The 26,902-nt window shown below is 38.6% G+C and overlaps 1 protein-coding gene across 8 annotated transcripts in view; it reads right to left on the bottom strand.

The window, feature by feature from the left end:
* PALLD (palladin, cytoskeletal associated protein) overlaps window positions 1–26,902 on the bottom strand; it is a 201,728-nt gene that overhangs the window by 16,962 nt on the left and 157,864 nt on the right. For 7 of the 8 annotated variants that reach the window (XM_051616443.1, XM_051616441.1, XM_051616444.1 and 4 more), the window contains 5 exons: window positions 19,414–20,109; window positions 7,925–8,060; window positions 5,477–5,578; window positions 4,857–4,907; window positions 3,133–3,354 (listed from right to left, as the gene is read on the bottom strand). In XM_051616443.1, the coding sequence (XP_051472403.1) occupies window positions 3,133–3,354; window positions 4,857–4,907; window positions 5,477–5,578; window positions 7,925–8,060; window positions 19,414–20,109 (1,207 nt within the window). The remainder of the gene's footprint in view (window positions 1–3,132; window positions 3,355–4,856; window positions 4,908–5,476; window positions 5,579–7,924; window positions 8,061–19,413; window positions 20,110–26,902) is intronic. The other variant, XM_051616446.1, reaches the window with a different exon arrangement.

Here is a 26,902-nt window from a genome sequence, read left to right as displayed (position 1 = left end):
ACATAGCTGCAAAAAACGAGTTTTAACTTGCATGCTTTACATGTGTCATAATGTTGCTTGGAAATCTACTGCATTAAGTAGTAATTATTTAATAACAATGCGCTTATCAGAAATATCAGGAGACATGCCAGTAATTATTACATGGAAATACATGCAAATATTAACTGAACCAGTTATCCAAATATCATGCATATGTTGTTCAATACTTATTTCCACTAAGTTTAAAAGCACTGGCATCACTGGCTTTTACTTACAAGTAGTAAATTATTAATGTTACTTTCATCTGACGTGGAGTTACTAAGTAAAACACTACCACTGCTGGAGACAATGGCCCTCGCACTCAAGTATTGTTTTATTTTCTAGGATACCTTTAATAAATGTACCATTACACTATGTAAGCACTGAGCACTGCATCTGGATTGCTTTGATTTGCACCAGATTTTCAGAAACCAATGTGTAATGACTACAAATACAATGGAATACACAGTACAAAAGGGGTTTTGATCTGGGCAGCAGAGGCATTTTTAATCACTAAGAATTATATTCAGCCATGTGAAGAGCGAGCAGCACGAGCTTTATGCAACATTCATGTTGCATTAACTTTTTGTGTGGCATTGTCCTAATTCTGAAGAGAAAGATCCCTTAAAAAGAAGTATTCCACAATCCCTCCTGTATCACCACAGATTCTCATTTTAATGAGAAAATTGTTCTACATTACACTGAAGGTTATAACCAACGTAGACTCAGATATAAAAGGTCGTATTTATGAAAACAGAATTTGTACATCAGTATTCAATTTACATGGCATGTTCAGGGGAAAAAATAATCAAGCCAACAACCCGCTTAGAAAAATCCCTTGTAATGAAGGCCAGATTTTAGAAACACTACAGTCCTTCCCAAAGCCATTCCTTGGCAGAGCTGACAGAATACTTAGAAGGGAGGAGCTTCAAGTTAGTAAATTATTTCCAGCTTTTCATTTGCCAAAGTAAAGAATTTATTCAGGGACAACACTTCCATCCAGCTTCAGAAAATGACAGCAGAAGGGCAGCCCTCAGCCACTAAGCATTTCAAAATTGCTATCTTGGCATGCTCTGGCAGATGAGGGGAAGATACAGCGTTTGACATCTGCAAAGCCCAGCTGACAAGCAACCATCCAACAGGCCTGAAATCCCTTCTATCCCAAGCAACTTAAATTGCAGAAAGCATCTGCAAGTGAATGCAATAAAGGGTCATGGTCCCAGGTGCAAGAACAAATCACCTCTTAATGAGCATAGGTTGAGGCTGCAGGAAAACAGAACATGGTATCTGAGGATCAACGTGCATTCACATCACAGTCCCCTGTAATGCTGCGCTTCAGGGGAAGCACTAACAATGTGGTTTCTTGGCTGTGCCATCTAACACCAAAACAAGGAGAGTGAGGGAAAGGAGACATCCTCTTTCACCCATCTTAGATCAGATTAAGATGACTGTGAAACTACACCTTAATTGAAAACTGTGAAAATTAGGGAATGGCTAAGTTGACTAAGGCTGACTCATAATAGGTGATCCAGCAACTCAGTCAGAAGCCTCAGGCAAAAAGAGCACCTCTCCAGCAGCCTGTGCCTCTAACACCAACCAACACGTTTGCCTCCCACCCTTGTTCAGTGCAACGGACTCTTCTGCACTGTGACCTCAAAAGTAATGCTGGACATCAAAGGCTTGGTTTCAGTCAGACTGTGCTAATCTTCTCAGAGTGTGTCTTCAGTTTAGTCTGAAGCAGGAGTGCATTTTTGATATGAGTATGCGGATCAGCCCCACTTACTTTACAGTGGTTCACATCGTGTTGTGGTCTTGGAGCACAGTATTGGATTCCTTTGAGATGAAACTAAGCCAGAAAATGTGCTCCAAGAACACATCTAATGCGCAGCATCTGCTTCAGTCTGTGGGATGAGATTAGAGCTAGCCTGAAGTAAAACCTCCTGAAAGGCAAGCAGGGATAGATACCTCATTCTACAAATTTGCTTCTTCTGGTCTGCACTACTTGTTAATGTAGATGGAGCCCTAGTTCTCTGTCATTCTTTCTCTGCTACTTGACAAAGTCCATTTTTTCTTTCACGGTTTGTGCAGTATCATACACCGGTATCACTGGACATGTAAAGACATTTGCATTTATCTCTGTCCAAAATCCTAAATATCTGTAAAACTGTCACTAGATGAGAGACTTAGATGTGGCTGCTACTGTGAAGATCTTACCTAAGAGAAAAGGCATCTTTGATCTCGTCTAAGAAGAAAAGAACACCTATCCACAAGAGGTCACTGTAAGAGCTCCAAGGACCTCACAGGGAAGATACTGGCTTTGGCAAAGAAGTTGAAGAAGCTACTGCTGTTTGCTTGCTGCATAATGAGTCAGATGATTGCCAAGCAATTTCTGAAATGGTTAAACACAACCTACCAAAAGAAGGCATTCTTCCAAACTAATGACATAAACATTTACATTTGCTAAAAGGAAATGCTTCCCAAGCCCAACCCTCCCTCAGAAGCTCATTAAAACCTCACCATCATGTCTCATCTTGCTGCTGGGATATACAGGAGCTTATGGTATTTTAGTGTGCCCTCCTCTAGCTTTCAATAAAACTTGGTCTTGCTAGGGTGTGTAGATACAAACTCTGAAACACCAAAGAATACTGAGATACCATGCTGACTTCTGAAGCAGAAGCAACAATTTTTGCATTAGGATGTTGCAGTGCCTGAGCTAATTACCCATGTTAACCTGATGAGGCTGCTTTTGGGACTACTGTGCCAGCTCACATGGGGTTTTCTAGCACTGCACTGCATTCTGTGGTACAGATGTACCCTGCAGGTACCTCTGAAAATGATGGAAGTATTACTTCTAGGTAATGTAGCTGAGATGAAGTCTCAAGAGCAAGTAACTAAGAGACGAACCCTCATAGTAGGACTTTTGCCTACTATAAAGCTCAATAACTTGAGTCATGTCAAAAGAGATTTGACAATTTATACCAGCTAGGATCTGTCTTGTCAGGAGATGTCTGCTCTTCCTTTAAGATGCAGTCTATAGGGTCCAGGGGCTCACTGCAAGTTACCAACACAGAACAGTTCAGAGCATTTCTAGGAACATTTACACTCTCTTCTTACCTTTGGCTTTGGATTTCCTGCCACTTTGCATGTAAATGTGACTGGCATTCCCTCAAAGATTTTGTAATGCTTCAGCTTTATCTCAAAATATGGTGACATACTGTTATCAGTGGGTTCATCTCCATGTTGCACCTCATCATCTGATTCTTCCACAGGAGATCTCTCCAGCCTGTATTCAATTTCACTGATCAGTCTTTGCTCAAAGCTGGAGACTTTATATTCCTGTCAAGTAAGAAAGGTACATATTAGTATCCAGCTTCAACATATCGCTCAGCAAGATGTGTTCCTAGTATGTTGTGTTGTTTTTTTTTTTCATTCTGTGGATCTTTGACAATCTATTAAGGTTTTACATATAAAAGGAAACTGTATCTTGTTGAAGAACACTGTAATCCGTGCCTCAAATAACTTCCCTTTTGTTTTATACGAAAGACATCTGGTATGAGGCAAAAATTCTATTTAATGTTATCTTAGGATCTAATTTATAAGAGGAAGGAAAGTAATTGGCTGCTTTCTTTCCATTTTTTAAAAAGCCTGTAAGAATAAAAGTATTCTGGAGCAGTCCATAAAGACAAAAGAAACACAATAATATTTCCTTGATGGTACAGGCAGATGGGGGGGAGGGATTTGTTTCCAGATGGCCAGAAAACCATATGGTCCACATCTGCTATTTGCATAGATCTGTACCAAAGGCTGCACCAGAAGGCTAAAATGGTTTTGGTTATGGTTGCCAGTAAAATGAGGGGAAAAAAATTGAGAAAATGTAACACTGGCAGTCCATGATAGTTGCCTCCCTCTATTCCTGTTGCTTTGGTTCCCTTTGTCTGGTTAAAAGTGTCACTCCTTCCTTAAAAAACAAAATTTGTCATAAAAGACACAGGATGAAGAGTGGCAAGTTTCATCCTGTGTAAAACCCTACTGCTTGCTTAAATGCTGTATTCAGATACTGGGAACGTTACCGTGACACAGAGTTATGCACTTGCTTGACCTGTTCACTCTTATCTACTTCACAGTACAAAAGTCCTGCTTTCAATCTTAGTGATAACAAAGATAATGCCAGAAAGCTCAGAAGCAGAAAAAAAAAATAATAAAAAAATTAGCCAATACTCTCCTCACACAGCAGAAATTCAGGCACTCTTTCAATTGACCTTTTCCCATTGTCTCTGACCCTTATTTTATTTAAGAGAGAACACATCTGCTATGAAACCTCCTTTCACATGCCCATTCTCTACCATTGACTTTGGTGTGGGAATTATGTGTGGTCTTTCTACTGTCTGGTCACAGAACCCCTCATAGCCCTCAATAACAGTAAAAGTGGAAGAAGAGAGAAATACTTTTATAAACTGCAGACATTTTTAAAAATGTCTTTGTTCCTTGAAAGTTTATCATCAAGGTAAACAACAAAGTAGATATGGTATATATACAGAGCAGCTGATTTGGATGCACAGCAGTTAGGATCAGTGTATGTTATCATGGCAGAAAGCTCCTGGAGCACACACCATCACTGCGGTTATGCGGTTAAGCTGCTGCACTCAGACAATTAGGCTTAGAAACAACTTTAATGCCTGGAAAGGAGTGCAGCCCAAACCTCCCCAGTTACTAGTGCTAGGTGACCTCTTACTATTAACCAAGAACAGCAGAAAGGAAAGGGCAAAAGACGATAGAGAGAGAGAAAAAAAAAATAATCAATGGACAAAAAGCAAGACAGAAAAGGTGAAAACATTAACCTTTTGAATATCCACAGGGCTCCCTACAGAAGCACCAACAGAGCGAGCTTCCTGCAAGGGTAGAAAAAAAGATCAAGAGGCAGAAAGAAGACCAAGAGGCATCCATGACAGTTTCTCAGAGTTTTTATCAGGAGGACATACTTTAAGTGGTAACATAAGCAAACAAATGCTACACATTTCCGAATAGCAGCTCCAGCATCTAACAAAGGAGAACATGTACCTGGCCTTTCAAGCAGACTTTCTGTTGTGGTTTTGGTCTGCATCCAAAAAAGTGCAGATTACACACATAAAGAGAAGGTAGTTTCTAGATAGTAGGTGTATTTTTGCCTTGAGAGACTTAAAGGTCTCGACAGAATAGGATAAACGGAAGAGTTTAAAGCAGAGAGCAGACATTTGAGAACTCTCAACCTTATTCAGCATGGAAAAAATGAGCAATAGGCATGTGATCCTCCAGTTTACTCCACTGATATGTAACATATGACTCCTGTAATCAAAAGCATCCTATCTTGTGTATATTTACTGTCTCATGTAGGACTTCTTTTAAGAGAATCACAGCCCATAAAAAAGAAAAATTGAAATATATTTTTATTTTCCTATGAAATTGTAGAATTATGTGGCACCTGTATAGCAGGCTCCTCTTCTGGTTCCTGTATATTGAAGACAGTCGCAGCACTGTCTGCTCCCAGCAGCCGACGAGCCATTTTCTCCTCATACGTCAATCTCTGCACAGAAAATAAAAGGAGGATGAAGAAGAGGGAAATTAAGAAAAGTTCTTGTTTCTCATTAAGAACTACAAGGCAGTTAGACAGTAATCAACGCTTTAAGTAATGCTAATCAAGACAGAAGCAATATGTTTCTAACAGAAATTTTCTACCATGGTTTGTAATGCATTTTTTTTGCATTACAAGTGGCTCTTCTGGCTTAAGCAAACCCTTGCCCTGACTCTGCCATGTGTTTCCATCTTCTTGCCAGGAACCTGGGCAAGAATGAGCAATAGGAACTGCTTAAATCACCATGGCCATCAAAAAAGTGCATGTCAAATCATTCCAAATCTTACTCCTAGTCATTCTGCTCAATTTTAACCTTAGAACGACACGGCAAAAAACTCTGCCAAAAAAGCTAAGAAGATACTTCACTACTTGATTATTTTGTCAAAAATATGACAGCTTTATAGAAAAATATATTCTCTAAGTTTTTTTAATTTCTATTTCTTTTTACTCTGTTGGTAATTAAGGACACAGCTTATGAAAGACAATTTACACTCAAGAAGGTAAGGCAAGCTAAAAGAAAAACCTGAAGTGCACAATTCACTTTTTTAATTATTATTTTTCCTTCTACATTCAATAACACATTTCAGGCACTTTGACACTTTCTTACAAATCAACAGTGAATGAAGGGTGAACTCATTACATGGTGAAATGCTTCATTTAAACAGAAAAATGAAGAAAGAATGGAAAGTAAAACATTACATTTATTTAACTCTTCAATTTTTTAAAAAGCCTGTTTTAATTAATTTTTTTAAGATGTCATATTGTAGCTAAACCAGCAGGCTGAGACTCATGAAAACTAGGTACCAATCATGGCTTAGTTACAAATGTCTAAGCAAGTCATGAACTTTTCTTCACTTTAATTTCTCTGTGATCACTTTAAGTGCCCACAGCCATGATTACACAGAATCACCCAAGACAGGAATCTGCAAGGCAAAAGCCTCAAGGCAAGTGCAAAAGCAGAGTTTACTTGGTTCAGTCTCCCACATCATCTGATCACAGTTTGGGTTGTTGTTTCTTTTTATTCCTTGGGCCATGTGGGCTTTCTCAGGACATTCCATTCATTTGTCCAGGCCAAACATACTCTCTCACTTTCCAAAATAGGCATTGACAATCATGCTCAGACCACCTCCTTTGAAAACATGGGAACTTATACACTATGGGAGTGGTTTTGCTTAGCCGCTACAGAAAACTGCCAAACCCTATGCAGCCAATGGAGAAAGGTTCCTTTCTCCATTGCTGCTACACAGCAGCACCAGTACCTCTGAACATTTTCCCTACTTCACTCTTATTAAGAACCAGAATCTGCCAGCTGTGGAGTAGGTGGTCTGACACAATGGGCTACAACACCATAGTCCTCAGACACAGTAGCAAACATTGCAAACTCCTGAGCACAGTCCAGAGAAATGTAAAGTGCACTACCTTTCAGTGACACCAAAGGTATCCCGAGGCATTCAGATGCTTTTGAAAACATTTCATGGACAGGAGTGGCACTCTACATTTAAAAAAAATATTTTCCTCTAAGAGAGATTCCTGCTTCAAAGATATTTAAGTCCATGCCTTACTAACACTAATCAAGTCCTCGGACACTTGCTGCTTATCAGCACTGAGAATTTGTTACTTTATCTTTTATGCGTATCTTAAAATGCACAAAAAATTGACACATTGCAGATGTGCATTTCAATGGTTTGATATATTTGCCCATTTTAACTGATTTCTTGACTTCTCAAGCAGAGAGTTAATTCTTAATAAAATCTTCCCGTTAGTACTACAGATTGCTTTTTATTCTACTGGTCAAAAAAGTCCCGCAGCTGAAGGATCTAATGATGCCTGAATCCTAACGGATTTGTTTCTCATGATGAACTGCCCTGTCCCTTTCCATTGTCCACTTACCACCTATTCTTTCCCTCCATTGTCTGACAGCTCAGCAAACGGTAGAATGAGCTTAGACTGATCACGAGCTATGCATATGCTTACTGGCTAACCACTCAGTGATGAACAGTCAAAAGCAAATTGCCTCGGTAGCTGAAAATACCCTTGAGGTACTGTGCAGGCTTCTTATGCAAATTAATCATCTTTGAGACATCCACTGCTTTGAAAAGTCCAAGTAAAGTTGCCCAACAGAAGAGGGACTGATAGGCGAAAACATTTCCTTACAGAAATGCAGCTTTGGAAATGCAACTTAAAATAATAAATCTATAAAATATAAGAATAATCACAGGATTATTTTATATGCAGCACATCTGAGAAACTACCCTTGATGCCCACTCTCATTCCCCAGAGGATTTTATGTTTTTATACCGGTTGCCCATTGTTCAAAAGGTCTTCCTTGAAGCGAAGTTTTCTTTCCAGATCCTGAATTACAGCATCTTTTGACCCTTGAATCTCTTCATCTGATGCTATCCTAGCAGTTCTGCCTGTTTTCTTGGGAAATCCCCTGCAAAACAGTACAGGAAAATTCATGAGCTCTCCTCAAATAATTGGTATTAGGAATTTGTCTGAAATCACTGCCATTAGTGAAGAAAACTACATCATGTCTTTGAAATTAGAGGTCTGGCATCTTAACTATTATGCTATCTTTTCTAACATCACTGATTAAATGGTTAGTTTCAGGACAAAGTTGAAACTATGCTTTATTCATGCATCGGTTAAAATAGGGCTCAGGACTGTGTAGCAGTGGCTGTAAACACCACATACTCAGAGGAAACTGAGAAAACATGAGCAATGGCAATAAAGCACAGTGAGAGGAAACACAAAAGAGAAAGCATGACTAGATAAGTGGGGATGGAAGACAAACTAGATTCCTGTGAAGTACCAGGCGGACAAAGATCAGAAAGGCATAAGACAAGGCAGTTAATTATTAATTTACTATATTATTTATTAACTAATTCCTTGTTACAGCTTTGCAATACACAATGCATAACTTCATGTTTATTCTTCATATCTCTGTGAACACATACAAGGAAGGCAACATGCAACTGTTGTTTCTGAAAGAAGAGGCATTCACAGGGTCTAGGTTACACTGACAAAAAGGAAAATTTATGCCTGTAAAGCAGTTTTCAGCAGCAGTGTTTCACAGTGGAATAGCAACCATTTAGCACTTTGAATTCACTGGGCTAAGCTATTCCTCATACCAGTATACAATTACAACGGCACTTTCAGGATGTCTTGCTCCCATTTTCTAGAAAGGCATAGGATTTATTTTTTTTCCAGCCTGCACTCATATTTAACACTTTCCAGTAATGTTATGATGGCTCTGCTGCTGGAAATGCCCAACAACAGCAATTTCTACCAGAGATCAGCTGCTCTTACAAGTTGTAAAGAAATCAATATTGCTATCAGTATTTGAAACCTGTAGCATGTCCTGTTTCTCCACTGAAGTCATACATTATCATTTAAAACACTGATACTGGTCCAATATTAGCTTTGGGGTCTTTTCTTAACTTCATTGCCTAAATAAAGCTCAGCCCATTACATGGGAATGACTTAGGCAAAGTATGGAACTGAATCTTCAGCAAGTGTTTTCAATGGTAATTTTTAGCATTAGTTAAAATGAAACAATACATATATGCTGTCAAAAAGAAAAAAAAATATTAAATTAATAGATGGAGAAGACAATAATTTGAAACATTTCTGTCTAAATTCCTAAAACATTTCATATTCATTTACTTAAACTAACTCTACAATGGAAAAATGGTGAAGTTCTTGTAAACTGTTTTCACATTACATCACAGTAGAAGAGCAGACATTTGCCTAATGTTGCAAAAACCCAGACAACAACACCCCTCACCCTAGAAATACTCAGCCATTAGCTGAAGACCACCTCAGTCACCCAGCAGAATAATTCCCTCAGCATTTGACCAGGGATGTTCTCAGTCACAAGTAACAAAGTCTCCTCCACTCTGTTTTGGTGAAGAAGTCAGGAAAACTATCCCTTCTACAGGGAAGCAAGAGAATACTAAGAGGAAGGGGTAAGATGTCTTCAAGAACGAGATGCTCCAATAAGTCAAGAAATTTGGGGACAGTAAATGTAAAGGAAGATATGGAAAGAAAACAGACAGGAGAACGTGGGAAGAAAACTGGTGAAAGGCTGGTAAAATGTCTCTCTCCTCACAGACTCTCTCCTCACCTTCCAGCCTCTTACCCCACCCAGCCTAGCACTGCCATTAAATTGAATTTTGTCACTTTTTGAATAAGGACACACACACACAAGTCCAGCCAACTTCAGGGCAGCAAATTTCAAATTTAGTTTCACCTTGAAGAAGCCCTGTATGAGCTTTTAATGGACACATGCATCCTACCTAGAAAATTCCAAGTAATACATTAAGAAGCTCAGTTCAAATTCTTACAGATTTCATACTTGAGTGATAAGAATCTTAGCAGAAACAGGCCTGCTGATGCCTGGCACTGAAAAGCCTGTCAAGGTAAAATGTACAGTTTACCCAAGAAAGGCACAGTTCATGAAACAAGGGGGATGGGCTGGAGTGGATTTCAAGTGAAAGCATTTTCTGAAGCATTATCAGTTATTGCTGAAAGTAAAAACCCCTAAGCAAACACACCCATTTTTAAAAGGGGAAGCAGTACCAACAGAATTACAAATCAATAATTTCAACATCCCTACTAAACATAAGAAAAAATTATTAAAGTCTGTTTCAAAACAATGTAGGGTAATAAGGAAATGAAAATGGAGTCCTATTAAACCTCACTAATTTCTCTCTCTCTCTCAGGTTCAAGGGCATACTGATAGGCAAAAAGAATACCCTTGATAAACTTCAGTTTATGTCATCTAAGTAAACCTTCAAGGAGCTGCAGAAAGTTCCCAAGTAAATTATGGAAACAGAATCTGGCTGAAATGTCTATTATGTGGCTGTGTAACTGCCTGAAAAACCTTTTATGAGAGTAGTATTTTTTTTTTCCCCCCTCTATCAAACTGGAAAAATACAGACCAATGTGGTCTTTCAAAGGTCTGTGTATACTATGTTCAGTACCTAGTATTTCAACTTTAACAACTGTAATACTGAAATAAAAAAGCACATTTATTAAACTGGCTGATGACAGTGAACTTGCAACTTACTTGAAGGTAACAACTGTCATTTACAATTAATATTAATAATTAATCTAGAGGTAGTCTAATGATGATGAAACTCAGCAAAAATGTTCAAAGCATGATAGGATTATGAACGGAAAATTAGCACTAACATATTAAGCATCTCTTAAGAATCGGTGATACTAAAATTTGGATGATCACACCATTATTTCAAAAGGAAAATAAACATAATTCTGGGACACATTAGCATAAGACATGAAACTTCATTTTTTTCCATATCGTTGCTGTTGGACATTGAAACAGTTTTACTGCTGCACTTACAGAAAAATATGGCAAATTGGAAAGTTTTAAGAAAACTATCAGATAGTGTAAAAGCATTGCTTTTGTGACAAGCTATGTCACAAACACACAAAAATATCTTATTTAGTCAGGAAATGAGGGTGAAGACAGAGAGGTGAATCAAACATAAAACATCAGAAAATAGCTGACATTCAGTGATTCTCCATATCCATTGAGGATGATAAGCAGACAAGAACTTGAAGAACAACAGGCCTAGCTTAGACACAAACAATGTAGAACTCTCCTCTCTCCACCCTCCAAAAATGACAGTTAAACACTGGAACAAGTCACTTAGGAAGGAAGCTCAGGAATTTTACTTAAGAACAAGGTATGCAAATATTTCAGCAATGGCCTGGGGATACGTGGGAGCTTTTAACAAGAGAGACAGACTTCCTAACAACCTTCCAGATCTCTGGTTATGTGCCAGAACATCCTGAGCTTTGCACACTGGGTGTGGATGTGTCATCCAAGATCTGGTCAAGGCAATTTGCCTTGCAATTCCTCTTCTCTTTACTTACACTTACAAATTAGTATTTAAGCAAGGATGTAGTCAATTTAAAAATAGAACTATAAAAATGAGTATCAGTCAAAATTTCTTGAAATGCCTTTAGAAAATCTCTCTCTTTCATGACTATATTATATGGGGGCAATAAGAGAGGTGCACAAGGAAATCTAATTCTTCCTGCAGATGCACTGTTTCCACCCACCCGTTAGAATCTCTTTCTGTACATATGTACATTTTAAAATATTTACATAAATGCATATGTATGTCTTATGATATACGTTATTGAGATTAATTTCAAAATGTCTACAAGGCAATGGCAACAAATAGAAGTCTTTGGTAAATCTACCCTTTGAAGCACAGATCGATTCACCTTGAGAAGTGGTCAAGGCAGCCTGGCAGCAAACTTCATTCAGCTATTTTTGCAAACATTTTTCACCATCCTTACATGTACTTATCTGATGCATTAAGCTCCTCAGATTTCTGTCCTTCTAAGTGACTCATCAGCTTTCTTTTTGTCTTTTCTGAGGGATAATATTAAACAATCCATTCTGCCAATTCATTTGTGTATCTGTAAGTTCATTCTTTACCTGATGCAATTTTCAGAGTATATTATGAGTATTAAGGTAGCAGGAGAGAGCTGGCAAAGGCGTATTTCAGTATATTGACACCATTAGTCTCAAGCACGCTACCACCACCACAAATGTGCAAAGAAATTATCTGCCTTTGAGAATCAAGCTGAAATTCTCATAAATTTTAACCACCTCTGAAACATGCATCACTTAAGTCACTGAGGGCCTGAAAACAGAGATAGATAAAAGCACACAAAGCTGAATGCTTTTGTTCTGAAAGGGCGCAATGAAATTGCCAAAACTCGGTCATCTTAATTCTCACAGAGATTTTTGACAGGAAAGATTTTTGCAACCTCGGCTTGGCTCTCCTTAGTTTTTAATATCTGCCCTAACATTTATTTAGAAAGAAGGCCAATTCAGCAGTTCTTTTAATGTTTTTATTACACAGAGCGCATGCTGGATGCAATTCCCTCTTTTCCTATGTACCTCTTACAGTGTAAACAAGGGCAACAGGCTGGCTGTTGTTATCCTTCCAAGAACAAATTCCTGTTTGCAGCCAACATGGCTCCATTTCACAGAAATCCAAATCAGTTCTCTGGTACTGAGGTAATGAACAGTAACTTGATTTTTACTTTAAAACTAAAGCCTTCCAAAAATACAACTAATTCCTGCCCAGTTAACACATTTTCATTTACTGTAAGAAGAAAGTTACTATAAGCACTGGAACAGGTCACAAACTCTGAAGCAGCAGCTGCACATTAAAGTTGTTTTCGTCTGATCACTGTGGAGAGCAGGAGTCAGCTCTATTCAGTAATGATGCTAGGTGCATCTGAATTAAGGGAATGCCTGAGGCACAGACCTAAGGATGACTTGCACTAAATGAAACAAAGGTAACAAAAGTTCAATTTTTTTCTGCTACCCAAGGGAAGTTTATGAAACTGTAGTCGGGAGGAAAAAAAAAAAAAAGGAAGAAAAAAATCATCATGCCTCAGCATTGGATAGGATCAAGATGGACATGAGTAATACGTATTTCTGAGTAAGTCAGATCCTTCTTCATGATTCCACAAGGCAGAGAACAGCTCACCTACAAAATGCATGCCCACCACCACAACCTTATTTTTCTAAGGCTTATCTTTAAAAATGCATTTTTACTCATTAAAGGAAGAAGTGCTAGTTTTTCATTCTCCTTTTCAGTTCCTTCCTCACACAAGCAAGTTATCACTCTGCCTCATGCTGCACTGGTTACCAAGATATATAAGTGTCATTTGATTTTCAAAAGACGTTCACATATTTGGAAGTAAATTGAAAAAATACTACTGATTTTGTAACCAATAATCTTACCTGCATTTCCAATTGTTACCACCATTATTCTAGAACTGATTGTCAAGAAGAAATCACTGAGGCACTCCTAAAAAAAACCAAAAACCACTGGCTGCTCCTGAATGTAGAAAAGGCTGACATAGTCCTCATAATACTGAGACTTTGAAAGCAGGTAACTGCCAGAACCACATGAAGAAAAACCTATACTGGACTGAGAAAAGACAATATATCTAAAATATTAACCTTTACTCCAGCTGATGAAATGCTGCTGGTTAGTCTTCATGACTACCAAACACTGTACTTGGCTTTTATTTCTGTGTCATTCAGATCTGCTTAAAGTAAGGAAGTTGTAAAATTAAGTCCCTCTGAGAAAAAAAGCTGCAAGGCAATACTGCAAACAGCCTCCGTCTCTTCTCAACAAAGAAGTATACATATTAATTCTCCTAGTTATGTTAATCTGTCATTTTACAACATACTTAAGCAACTGCAAATACCATTTAGGAAAATAACCTGAGACATATATCTTGGAAATTAAGATTACTAGATGCAGTGATTATCAGGATACAGTAGGTCAATTATTTTGGCTACTGTCTATGTCTTGATGTTAAATCCTTGATGTCTACTTTTGAGCAATTTCAATTGATTAGGTCTGTGGCACAATCTGGATTTCAAAGTTAAGTGGAACGACCACACATTCATATTATTTTTAAAAGGCTGATACTGATATGTATTTTATTATAATCAAGTGCATATGCGTAATAAAAAAGTGTTACATTCTGCAAAAACAAAGCCCCCGATATGAGCCTCTTCTTAGCACAATCAACAAGAAGTGATCTGGTATCACAGAAAAACCACTCAGGTGTTGGTCTAACAGCCACAAATACTACCTAAGCCATGGGAAAAGGAGGTGCAATTCAAGAAATTAAATAAAAATGGTCTAATGGACAAGAACAATAGCTTAAGAAAATTCGGGGCTGGGAATAAATGCAAACCCTAATATTTGCTGGAATTTTTCCATTTACAGAAATACTTGTCTTGGAATGTATTTTCCTGTTATCCAGGTATAAGAGGTATGACGGACTAAGTAGCATACAAAGATGGGGAGAGCTCCTCTAGAAGCAGGAAAATATCCCGACCTTTCTCCTCAGTTGGATGTTGGACTTTTTAATCAAAGCACTTCCTCCTACACATCCCTGTTTTCACATCAATCATACTGTAGGTAACATCCACCTTTGACATTTGTGACAGACATAACTTACAGAAATGGTAAGCATGCAGTCTACATAGCACAGCAATACAATTTACTCTAAACAAAAAGCTGGCATTTGTACCACAAGATTGCTGAAAGCTGCAGGAGAAATGTAGCTTTTGTCAGTGTGGTCACCATCATTGCTAACTGACTGAGGGTACATAAGGGTTACTAAAATATTTGCCTCAGTGCTATTTGAGACAGAGTTCAATGGACAAGTCACAGTACACAGCTGCAAGAACAGACCAGCAGCTCTGATTCAAAGGGAAAACAGCCCAGATCTCTCTCTGATATGGCCATCCTCACAATTCCCACAGAATCTCCTTTAAGATCTATATTTCAGGTTCTTGAGATTGTTAAAACAACAATTAAATGTATTATGCACAGTGATAAAAGCAGCTTATTTAATTACATTTTACAAGATACTTAAGACAATCTAGTCTTCAAACCGATGTCCCCAATTTTCCATTCTTTTCCAGAAAGCAGTAAATCTAGAGTCATGTTCTTTCATCAGTTCTGTACACTTAGGGTATTTTCTGTTTGTGTCTAAGGCAGTATTACTGAAGATACCCACTTTAAAAAAAAGTCTACTTTAAGGAAAAGTGTCTGCTTTAATAAAATACTGTAATACTGCAATTTCTGAAGTTGCTTTCAAAAAGATATATGTACAACTGAAAATACATGTTTTTATATACTGAAATCCATTTCTCCAAGTTAGATGAACCTAAATCTTTTTGTAGGATAATTTATCCTGTTATTTAAATATTTAATAAGCAGTCACTAAATCCTTCTAATGGTATTAATTCTGCTTTCACAAATGTTCATATAAATGTACCAATGTGGGTACCTAGAATTTGCACAGATATTTATTTCTTTTCATACAGATACAATTTTGTTGTTTGTTTTGGTTTTTTTTTAATCAACAGTGAAGACCAGATTCTAGCTTCTACAGATTTAACTGTGGACAAAACCCCCTCAACTCTAGGTTTCTGCCACATTAACTCTGCTCCCGGCAAATCTTTTGAAACTGAAAGCTAACCAGGGTCCAACATATACACCCACCCTAGAGTCTTATTTAGGTAAAGAAATACAATTTTTAAGAACAGTTTCCAGCAATATTATTCCACCCAAGTTTTAGCTCAGAAATAACTGACAAGTGTTCAAAATTCCCTTAAATACTTGATTAGCTATGCAGTTCCACCACCACTTCTAGTTTAATAACACTATACTCTGGCAAGACATGAATTCATCGAATCTGCCCCATTAAAGAAAAAAAGGTTATTCCCAAAGCTAATACAGCCACAGTCACTGTCTGAAAATGCTGGTAACTTCAATGTGGGATATATTTTATTCTAACAAAACATAAAATTGGTGCAAATAAATGCTTAAAATGGGCTAAGAGAGTGAGCACAGGAATAGAAGAGTTAGAAATGTTCTGTCTGACCTCTTATCTAATAAAAAGCACAACACCTTGGATTAATTTCTTTTTTAAGTAGAACAAAGATGATGCATACAGTGGAAAGGAAATGCCTGAAGAAAGCTGATGGAGGGAAGGTCTAACCCCATGAGAAGAAATAAAGACTGCTGGTTTCTATACAACTACTGTGTCTTCCATTTTACAGAAAACTTCAGTGATTCTTTGACCATCCCCAAAAATAACTATCTTCAATCATCCCAAAAATAATTATCTTCACCTGCAATGTTTATTACTTTACCTTTCTTCTGCTCCTACCAAAAAAGCAATCCAAAGAAAATAAGAATTATGCTTACTAAGTATTGATTCGAAGGAGCAGATTATGCTAAGATTTAGTAATTAAAAAATTATCAAAATGTATGAAAAATAAACAATTATTCAATAAATTGCACAGTATATCAAAATAGGTAACTTTTGAAAATAGTTTGCAGAATTCCTTTGTCTGTCGTACAATGTTTTTTGGTAATACAAGAGACTCTGACAAGGCTAAATAATAATTTTTTTCTTTCAGTTATTTGGCCATCAGTGTCACAATACTCATGCCTGGGAGAGAAGAGAATCGAGTAAACAACTATGGTAAAAAGACCATATAATCAAATATGAACAGTGTATTACCAAGCCCCTGAAATACATACACAAAAAAGACAAGGCAAGAGGAAATAGCCATGTAAACATGGAAAGCAGACAGAAAAAACTGTTTGAAGAGCATCTTATCTCTTAGATATGCTTATCGACTTGATATTGAAGTGTTGAAGAATGTAAATGCAACGACAGATACAAGTCTACTTCCACTGGTGTTAAAGTAAATATAATGATAAATCATAAAGTTACCACCTAAGGAAGAAATCCTGCCACTTCAAACACTGTGTTGGGCATCTCTAGTATAAAATGTATCTCCTTCCATGAAGGGTATTTCAAACTCTGCCTAGTTCATCTTCAGCAACCTACTATCATATTCTTAGTATCACCACTATATAACTGATTAAGAAGCAGAGATAAAAGCTAAATGGCTTGACTAGCATTTTAGGTGCTGAGCTGAAACGAAACTTTGAATATTCCAGTTCGTTCCTTGCACCCACTCTGTATAGCACACTGTCAGGGAACAGGATCGTCCTTTTTCATCAGTGGATCTTGGAGGTGTCTGGAGTACTATAGGCTGATGTTATGGAATATTGTGAGTGCATCAAAAGCTGGAATGTCTCAGAATGGTAAATGTGTTCAATAATAGAGGATTTGTAAGGATGGAGCAAAAGGTGAGGGAAAAGAAGCAAGAAGTGAAGATGGGGGGGGGGAAGAACTGAGACAATAGCACAAAGCAGAGGAGGCCAAAAGCAGTTGAGGGCAGGGAGACAAGGAGAGGAACCACTCCCGAGCAGTATGAGAATGATGGGTAAAAGAATGATTTTACTCAGCAAGACACACCAGACATTCGTAACCTATGTAATAAAACAGAAGAGACCAAGGAAAAATGGGTATCAAAGATACATAACAATAGTTTTTTTGCATCATGCAGTAACATGTTTTACTATGTTTTAATGTTGTAATTCGATGACAAATGCTCATTGTGTACGTGCATCCATATATATATACACACACACACACATCACAGAATCACGATTCTGTGATATGTATATATACTTAACTTATACACATACACATTCAGCACAGTTAACATGATCCAGTTCCCATCTGGACTACATCTCCTGAGGGAATGCAGGACAAGCAGCCAACCCTCTCATCCTCAGCTCAGAGCCTGAGGCTGCTGCCTTGTCCTGAAGGGTTAGACACACACCATCCCATGCACACCCAGACTGGCTGCTGGGCTTCGGGCAGTGAGGGGCACAGGGAAGCACCCTTGCAGGAGTTCAGTCTCTCTGCCCAGAGGTTGAAGGGAATGAGGAAGATGACACCTACTGCCTCAAGTGAGAACATGGAGCACAAATGTAGTGTATGAGGAAAAGGCTGCTCCCAAAATCTGTGGGACACAGCAGAGGCTTGAGCTGCTGCTGACACCCTCACAGCACACAGAAGGGAACCTGAAAGAGAATCTAGCTCCTATTCAGAACTATATAGCTGCACTAGAGGCTTTCCTGGAAAATCAGAGGTAGTTGCAGGCTTCTGTGGGCTGTGCTTACCTGTCAAGCTGTCAGTAAATTAATCATGCAACTCTGCGTCAGTATCAATAGCGAAATTCAGTCAGTGAAAAGGACACAGTAAGACAGAAAATTACTACTTTTATGATTGCAAGGTCAAACTGTACTATTAATTCATTTTTTTCATAACTCTATTTTATGGCTAGAATCCGTAATGAGCCATATGACAGAAATTAAGATAAATAAATGCTTTTTAAAGGATATACATGATTTATTACTTCAGTATCTGTCTGCTTTCTTCCTTCTCTTTTTTTATATCTTGGACTGAAATAACAGAAGTTCCCACCACAACGATACGTAGTTGAGCAAGTCACCTAGATACTGTATATATGTTTAGACAAACTTCTAGACAAAGCTATAAATAAACCTTGGATACAGCTATTCTCATTTTTGTTCTTCAGCATGTCTCTTTGTTCTCTAAGGATGGAATGAGATTCTAGTGCCAGTGGAAAGACAAACTGATCTATGATGGGAGCTGACATGCTCCAAAATACTATTTTGGCCTTTAGAGAAGACAAAAGGGGAAAAGAAGTATGCGGAGTTGTTAGGGGGAGGGATTCTTTTTGTTTTTATGCACTGCTTTTCTAAATCCCTTCCTAAGCCTCCTTCCAAACTTCCTCGGACAAAAAACTCTAGCCAAAAGTCAAGATAACATTATTTCTTGTCAAGACGTATACTTTAATAGCTTATATATGAAGTAATCACAGATCTGTAGGGATTTCTGAACAATGCTCTTTAGTAGGTATTTCTCTACCTGCAGACATAATAGGAATATAGATTTCAGGTATCCCTAAAGTTGTGACTTTAAAAGAACTGGGTCATGAGAAGGTTTTTATTGGATCTCCTTCCACTGCCTGGGGCATGCCGAGCCTTTTACTGATCCTTTCATATTTTCATCAACTCCAATTTAAAGTTTTGGCTTCTCCTCTTTTGTCCTACTGTAGGACTCTTTCAGAATCTCACTTCTGTAAGGGTTAGAAAACTGTATCCCATTTATCGCACAGAGGCATTTCCCTCTCTGGTAGCAGGTAAAAGGAAAGGGCCCTAGAAAATTATAAAATGAAACAAGTGCAATAATCTTCCATACAATCTTCAGTACAGTTAAAATCAAGGAGCTCATTAGCTAATACTTACGGAGGCGTCACTCCTTTTGGGAGGCCCAATGCATTGACAGAAACGGGTGGTGGCTGGGATGGCAGCATGGAGCTGAGAAAAGCTGCTGGAGACTGGCCAGAATTAGGAAATCTGGGACCTGGAGACAGGCTGTGGGAAGGTGAAGAAAGTGAAGGAAGAGGAGGGGGTGGAGGAGGTGGAAGTGGAAAGGAATCACATGCTGGATATGTAGCAGTTGGACTAAAGACAGGTGGAGGTGGGGGTGGAGGGGATGGAGAAGAAGGAGACCAGGCATACTCCCCTTCTGGAGCAAACTGCTGAGAGAAAGGGGGAACTGGCATTCTTCCAAACTGTTTCTGAGAAGCAGTTGGAGACATAGGAGAAGGAAGGCTGGATGTAGATGATCCTGAAGATGGAGTCACATAACCTGAAGCAGGGCTGATGTTCTGAGCAGCAATGAACTGCTTAGGTCGAGCATAGTTGAAGGAGCCGGAAGACTGCATTGTTGGGGAAGTATGAGAGTTAAGAATACTCATTGGCACAGGAGAAGTGACAGACTGGCTGGACTCGAGCTCCTGGAAGGAGGGGGGAGGAGGAAAGGAAGGAGAAGAGGGAGGGTGCTGATGATGCTCAGGTTGTTGTTGGTGACGATACGACTGGCCACTTTCTTGCTCCAGACGAATTTGGTTCTGCAGCTGCTGTATTCTTATAGGGTCTCTGTAAGAAAGAAAAAATAGACAAAAAGATCATCAGACAAGCGGTGCTCATTGGGGAGGAGCTAAAAGTTTCACTGAGCTATGGTCTAGGAAAGTCAGAACGCAGGGAAAGTTCAAAGTGTTTGCATATCTTGAATAACCCAATTTCTTTACAGCTAAAACGCTGCGACAAAAGTTCATTTTTTTGAGCTTATGATGCAGGGAAAACAAGTATATGCATAATAGCAGTTAACAGAACCTTCAACTCTTAAAAAGTTAAATTTGAAGAAAAAATTAAGATGCTGTTGATATTTTAAAGGAGCAATCCAGCTAATACAGGTAATGGTAAAGATGTTTAAGTTCTTAAATTCTTCTTGCCTATTTCATTCACTGGCCCTGTTTCAGTAATAAGCTTCAGATATTTAAGCCATGACAACTTCAACCTTGATTTTTCTGCGGTAGCCTATCGTGCTGGGTTGGTACTGGCGTGGTTTTGGTAGCGGGGAAGGCCTCAGGGGTGGCTCCGGTAAGAAGCTACTAAAAGCTTCCCAGCTCGGGTGGCCAAGGTGGAGCCATTAGAGAGACAATGGACGCGCCTCTGCGATTACCATATGAAAGAACTGATAGAAGAGCAAAAGCAAAGGAGCAGGTAGAAGAGCTGTGCTGGCGAGGTGAGAGCAGTGCCCAGCGGAGATCCCGAGGTCGGTGAGGAAGAAGGGGAAGGAGGTTCCTGAGCAGAAGTTCACCTGCAGCCCACGGAGAGGTGGCAGCTGTCCCCCTGCACCCCATGGAGGAACAGAGCAGGTCATCCCCTGAAGGCACCAGGAGGGGCAAATGGGGACCTGCAGCCCATGAACTTGGCTCTGCAGCCGTGGAGGGCCCCACCCCAGGGGAGGTGACTGTTCCCAAAGCAGACTGTGGGCAGCCTACGCTGGAGCAGCTCCTGAGGGAATGTACCTCTTGGGAAGGCCTCATGTGGGAGAGGGTCATGAAGGAGGGAGAGGCCCCATGGGGAAGCAGGGAAGGACTGTGAGGAATCCTTCTTCCTGAGGAGGAAGGAGCAGCAGGAACCACCAGCCTGTGAACTGACTCTAAACCCCATCCCCTGTCCCCCTGTGCCGCTGGGGGGAAAGAAGAAGAGAAACGGGGAACAAAGGGATTTGGGCCCGGGAAGAAGGGAGGGGTGGGGGTAACGTATGTAAGCCCTGCTCTGTGTGTTGTCTGTGTCCCGTGTGTGTTTGATTAGTGTTAAGTTAAATTGTATCTTTTCCCCAAGTTGAGTCTGTAAGTCTGACCTTAATCGGTGGAGAACCCTCCTTATCCTGCGTCTCAACCCAGGAGCTCCTAGTTGGGCTTTGTGCTGCCCATCCCTGTGTGTGGGGGGAGTTGAGCGGCCCTGTGACTGGTTCTTTGCGGTTGGTTAGGCACAAGACACCTGTGCACCTGTCTGGGCCTATTAGACCTAATTACTGCTATACTTTTAATGAGGTGCTTGGAAGCAAGGAACCTACACCTGTGTTAGAACCACCCATGCATCTGTAGATGAGCAAAGACGACTTCCATGAAATGTGCAACCTAAGGAAATGGTGAACTGAGCTTCTTCATGTCTTTGGTCCTACTTTTTTTTCCAAGGCTTTATTCTTAACTGTAGGTCCTGAATTCAGCAGGTACTGAATATAGCTCTACAGAATTACTAATTGCAGCTCAAATAAAGTCAGGATTTCTTTCAGAAATATAGATATTAATTAGCAGAACAATAAACACTAAAAACTAATTCGCAGGAGCACTCAAAACTGTTAACGAAGTAGTAGGAAACAAAAAAGGCACAATGTTCAAAATGTTCAGCAGCAAAGCAACACAGACCATGCACGGGCTTTTGCTTTTGCCCACAATGCAGTTGTTTGAATGACATTGAGATAAAAATTAACTGTGTGGTCTCTCATCTTAAAATACATCAAAACTGACTTGCTTAAAAACGGTCACATTCCAGCTGGAAATCCACTTTATCTCAATACTCCAGATGTCTACAAAGTTTCAGCACATGCACATATACCTTTTCTGTATATTTAATATATAAATACTTTATAATATACAAGTGTGTGATTGTTTTTATATAATTCAGGTCATTTATGCAGAAATTTTAGAAGCTGTCTACTTAATGCATGGCATATGAATGTATGATTCTGGCATAAAAAAAGATCACCTTCATGGCCCTCCTCTGGACTCACTCCAGGAGCTTTATGTCTTTCTTATGTTGAGGGCTCCAGAGCTGGACAGAGAACTCCAGGTACAGAGCAGAACAGAGGAGAATCACCTCCCTCGACCTGTCGGCCGCATTTCTTTTGATGCAGCCCAGGACACCATTGGCACTCTGGGCTGCAAGTGCACATTGCTGGCTCATGTTGAGCTTCAACATCAACCAACACCCCCAAGTCCTTCTGCTTAGGGCTGTTATCATTCCATTCTCCACCCAACCTGTATTTGTGCATGGGATTGCCCCAAACCAGGCGCAGAACCTTGCACTTGGACTAGAAAGTCCTGTAATACTATTACTTTTAGCTCTTTATGTATCTTCAGCCTATTTGCAGACCTACTGTCCAATAGATCTAAAATTATTTACAAATAATACTTATTTTTCATCATAATCACCCCTAATTTATTTTTTTTATTTATTACAGAGAAGCTAAGGTTAAAAAAAGGGTGAAATCTAGTACTGTAAATGGTGTGTTGAACACAGAAGAAACTTAGCTGTCTCCAACACTCCTATGTTTACCCAATATGTGCTGAAAGCAAGTCAGAGTTTCTTGGCTTGGGACTTTTTTATTTTCATTGCCAAGTCACATGGCAATGTGCCCAGCCAACAGCATAACACAAATGACCATCTATGGCCCTCTCAATGGTAAGTATACTACTGCAGTGCCCACCACTGAACTGCTGCTGTACCAATCTAGGCAGAAGTACAGAGCAGATTTGGGGTACGTCTACAAAAGGCTGGCAGACAAATACAAAGTCACACTAAGCTTGACTTGAAGCCACAGCAATACACATGCCTCTGTGTCAGGGTTTTTTACTTCAGGACAGCACCATCTCCATTTGCAAAGCTTTTGATCAGCTTAAGGTCCAGACAAAGCAAGCGCATGTCTGCTTGAAAAATAACATGCAGACATAATGATTACCACATCAGTCCATGTAGCAAAAAACCTAAAGACCTTCTTAGAGCAAATTTTCATTCCAGTGGTAGAAATGCATGATCCTTGTCTGCAAAGGAATGTTCTCCACCTCATAGCTTTTCTTTTAACAGCAGATGCTGCCCTATACTTACTGATTTCTTAAGCAGATGTGCCCTAGGGATGTATCATTATGAAGAAGAAGAAAAAAAAAGAACTACCAATTCACAAGTGTTTCTTTGCAACTACAGCTACATCAGTGGAAGCTCTACCTAGGTCACTAAAAAGGTAACACTGATATGCAGCAGATACAGAGAGCTCAGCAGTCAAAATTATGCAAGGGAACCAGTCTGTTATGCTGCCCTCATCAGCAGGGCAACAAAGGCAGCATTTAAAAAAAAAAAAAGTTCAATTGTTCAATTTTTGGATGATAGTACAGGAAAAATTAGTTTAATTTTAATTACATCCTCTTTCCAATTAGCTGAAATATGTTTAGTAATCCCAGTGTTTTAAAGGGCACACAATTTCAGGGGACACATCAAGCTTTTTCAAACAATAGAGAATAAACTTATTTTCTCATGCAGATGTTTTGGATTTGCCAAATAATTAATTATTACAACATAAGAATGAACAGTTAAAAGTAAATTCTTTACTAAAAGTCAATCAGTGAACCGAGGAAAAAAAAAGTCATAACCAATGTGAATATTGTGAAATTTCAGCAACTCACTAAGAAGTAGGCCTAGCAGTACATAAATATTTTCAAAAGGTCTGCTTCAGGATTTGTGAAATTATTTTAAATACCAAATTTTCTTACTCAGGAATTTGATACACATTTCCAGATGTTCTAATACGATTGATAAAACAGTTAAAAGAAATGCAAAAAGTAAAGCAGTAGTATTTTCATTGAAGCAGATATTGATTGCAAGAGAGGGAAGAACAGTATTTATGCAGTTAATATTTACAGTTTGAATATGTACTTATTTGCTGTCCACAATGCTTAATCTTTTCTTATCAGCTGCTAGAACAGGAAGGCACAGACTTTTCACCTTCACTTACAAATCTGTCTCAGTTTATTTTCCACTTTTATGTATATCTTTCTAACTGTGGAAAGAGGAGATGGGAGAATGAGAGGAAGGAAAGAAAAGCGGTTAAGGATGAGGATTTATTTGATCGCTAGCAATATCCTGTGCTAAAGGATGTGACACTGAATAGAACTTATTCCTGGAGCACTGTTTATACTGCACTTTGGTTTACTTTATAATCTTAAATACTGAACAATACAATATATTTTTTTTATATTTCTGTTGTCTATTTAGGCATTTTTTTAAATATACAGGTGAATAACAAGATCCCAAGTATTTCTACAACCTTGCTTTCCTCTCTGTCATTTCTAAGAACAAGGAACTGAATTAAGATACAGCAACTTATTTTTTTAAAAATTAATTTATTTGCTTACTTCATGGAAATGGAGCTAAATTAAGCTAAATGATAGAGAGAAACATTTGAAAACAGATGTTCAAAGGGAAGACTAGAGACATTAGGTTTCTTGGTGAGGAACTACAGAAAACTATCTTTTTAAAAGAAAACCAGTCTGGTCATATGAGAAAACAGTGGACAGAAATGATCAGAATCTTCTCTAAGGAAGCTGGTACATACAGCGTATTTTAATAGTTACTCAATAATTCACATTTTGAGGTATGCACTTGGTTTAGATAACAGGCTAGTTCATATTTTTATCCCATTTTCAAAATGTTTTTCCTTCCTGGTAACTTCTTTGTATCACACTGTTTTGAAAATTAATAGAGCAATCCTCTCCTTTGAGAGCTTAACTGTCAAGAGCCATCATCAGGAACCATAACCCCAAGCCTAGGCCAAGTGCCTGGACACAGTGCTACAGAGGAGGAGAGATAGGTAGATCGGTTGTACACCTCTGCAACTCTCAAAAGGACCTGGCTACTGGATTGCAGAGTACATTACAGCAGATGGCATTTTCAGGAATGCAATAAAACCTTCATACTGAAAGTTCTCTGTCAGGCTCATTCACAGATTCCCATTAGGATATGTACCAGCTTTATTTTTATCTTACATCCCTGAGTTCGTAAAGTTCATGAAAAAAATTGTATTTGGAGGAACAATGCACCAAAACCTCTTTTGGAAAGACCCCACTATTTGCAGTGTCATAACCTCAATATAACCTACTATTCTATGGATGTTTTACACACAAAAGTTCATATGGAAGCCCTTATATTCATTCTGTCTTGCAAGATGGGTTTCTGTAATGGTGGGGAGATGATGTCCAAGCCTTGAGAGGAATCAACCATACCCAAAATGAATCCTATCCATGTAGTGTCCACCACAAAGTGTGGTAAGGGCATTCAAGTTTATTCCATTTTTTACAAAACAATATGCAAAGTAGATTGAAATAAACTGCCACAGATAAAGAACTAAGATGAAATACAATTTTCTATGTTACAACTTTTTTAATTCCTGGTTTTGGCTCTCCTTTGTCCTCCCTCATGATTTCAACAAAAGAAAATGAGTGAATGGAAAGCAGATTTTAAAAAAGCAATCTTTTAAAGAAAGAAAGAATCCTATGTCTCTCATGTATGGAAGCACAACAAGCTCATTTTTGTCTTAAGTCATTCCTGAGTGAAAGCAGACTGGCCCCTTCACAGTCTTTCCAGCAATCTGCCCTTTGAGAAACAGACAGTACAGTTCTACAGAATTATACTGAACTGTAACTCTGAAATGGAAGTACAGGAATATTTTGAATTAAAATAACCAGAATTAACACAAATTAAGCTTGAACTAGTTTTCTAAATTAAGATTTGAAACCAATGCCCCAAAACCTCTGTATTTGCATCTTGGGGTAATGACTGATCTCCATGAATTCTAGGCCTTCCAATGAAAGCCTAGTTTCTAAATCAATATTGCTTCAGAATCATGACACTGCTCTACAAAAAGAGAAAGAGTCACCATCATGATGTGTTAAAAGTCAAGTGCTCTTCTCAGGTAACACTGACTTCCATGTCAGTAAATATCTGTTTAGGTATATTCTTATACGTAAGTATTTATATCTATATTTAGATATTTATACAATGGATGCACAATTTTTAATTATAATTTATTACAGTTGAAATGTATTAAAATTCAGCTATACCTCATTAGCCTCTTGGCAGTCCAAATAAACATTCAGACATATTTTTTGTCTGTGCTAGCAGATTTCAGGGAGGATGCAGGGCTGTCATTATAATTTAATCCTTATCGAGTGCTATAGCTAAGAACCTTCTCCACCAGTTGCAACCTTTAAATATTTTTATTACTTGCCCTTCAAAGCTTAACAATTTGAAAAATGCAGATTTGTCACAAATAATATTTTCCATATTTCAGGTTAATATACATAAGTGCTTATCATTAATTTTACTGTAACCTAATGCAGTTTCCGGAAAATCACTATTGTGCAAGAGCTAACACAGGTACTGTGTTATGAGCATACTATGAAACTAAGCTTGACTTTTCATCTGAGAAACTTCATACACACAAAAGATGATAAATGTAAACCATCTGCATTGTACCTGCATTGTTTGTGAAGTCTCTTGTAAGGAAATCCTGCTGTAATTTGGCTCTTATAAAACTTTTCTGCCCATC

Source organism: Apus apus, chromosome 4 (assembly GCF_020740795.1).
Source record: "Apus apus isolate bApuApu2 chromosome 4, bApuApu2.pri.cur, whole genome shotgun sequence".
NCBI classification, from domain to species: Eukaryota; Metazoa; Chordata; class Aves; order Apodiformes; family Apodidae; genus Apus; species Apus apus.
Note: the sequence above shows the minus strand (reverse complement) of the source record. Positions and strands in the feature narration are given on the sequence as shown.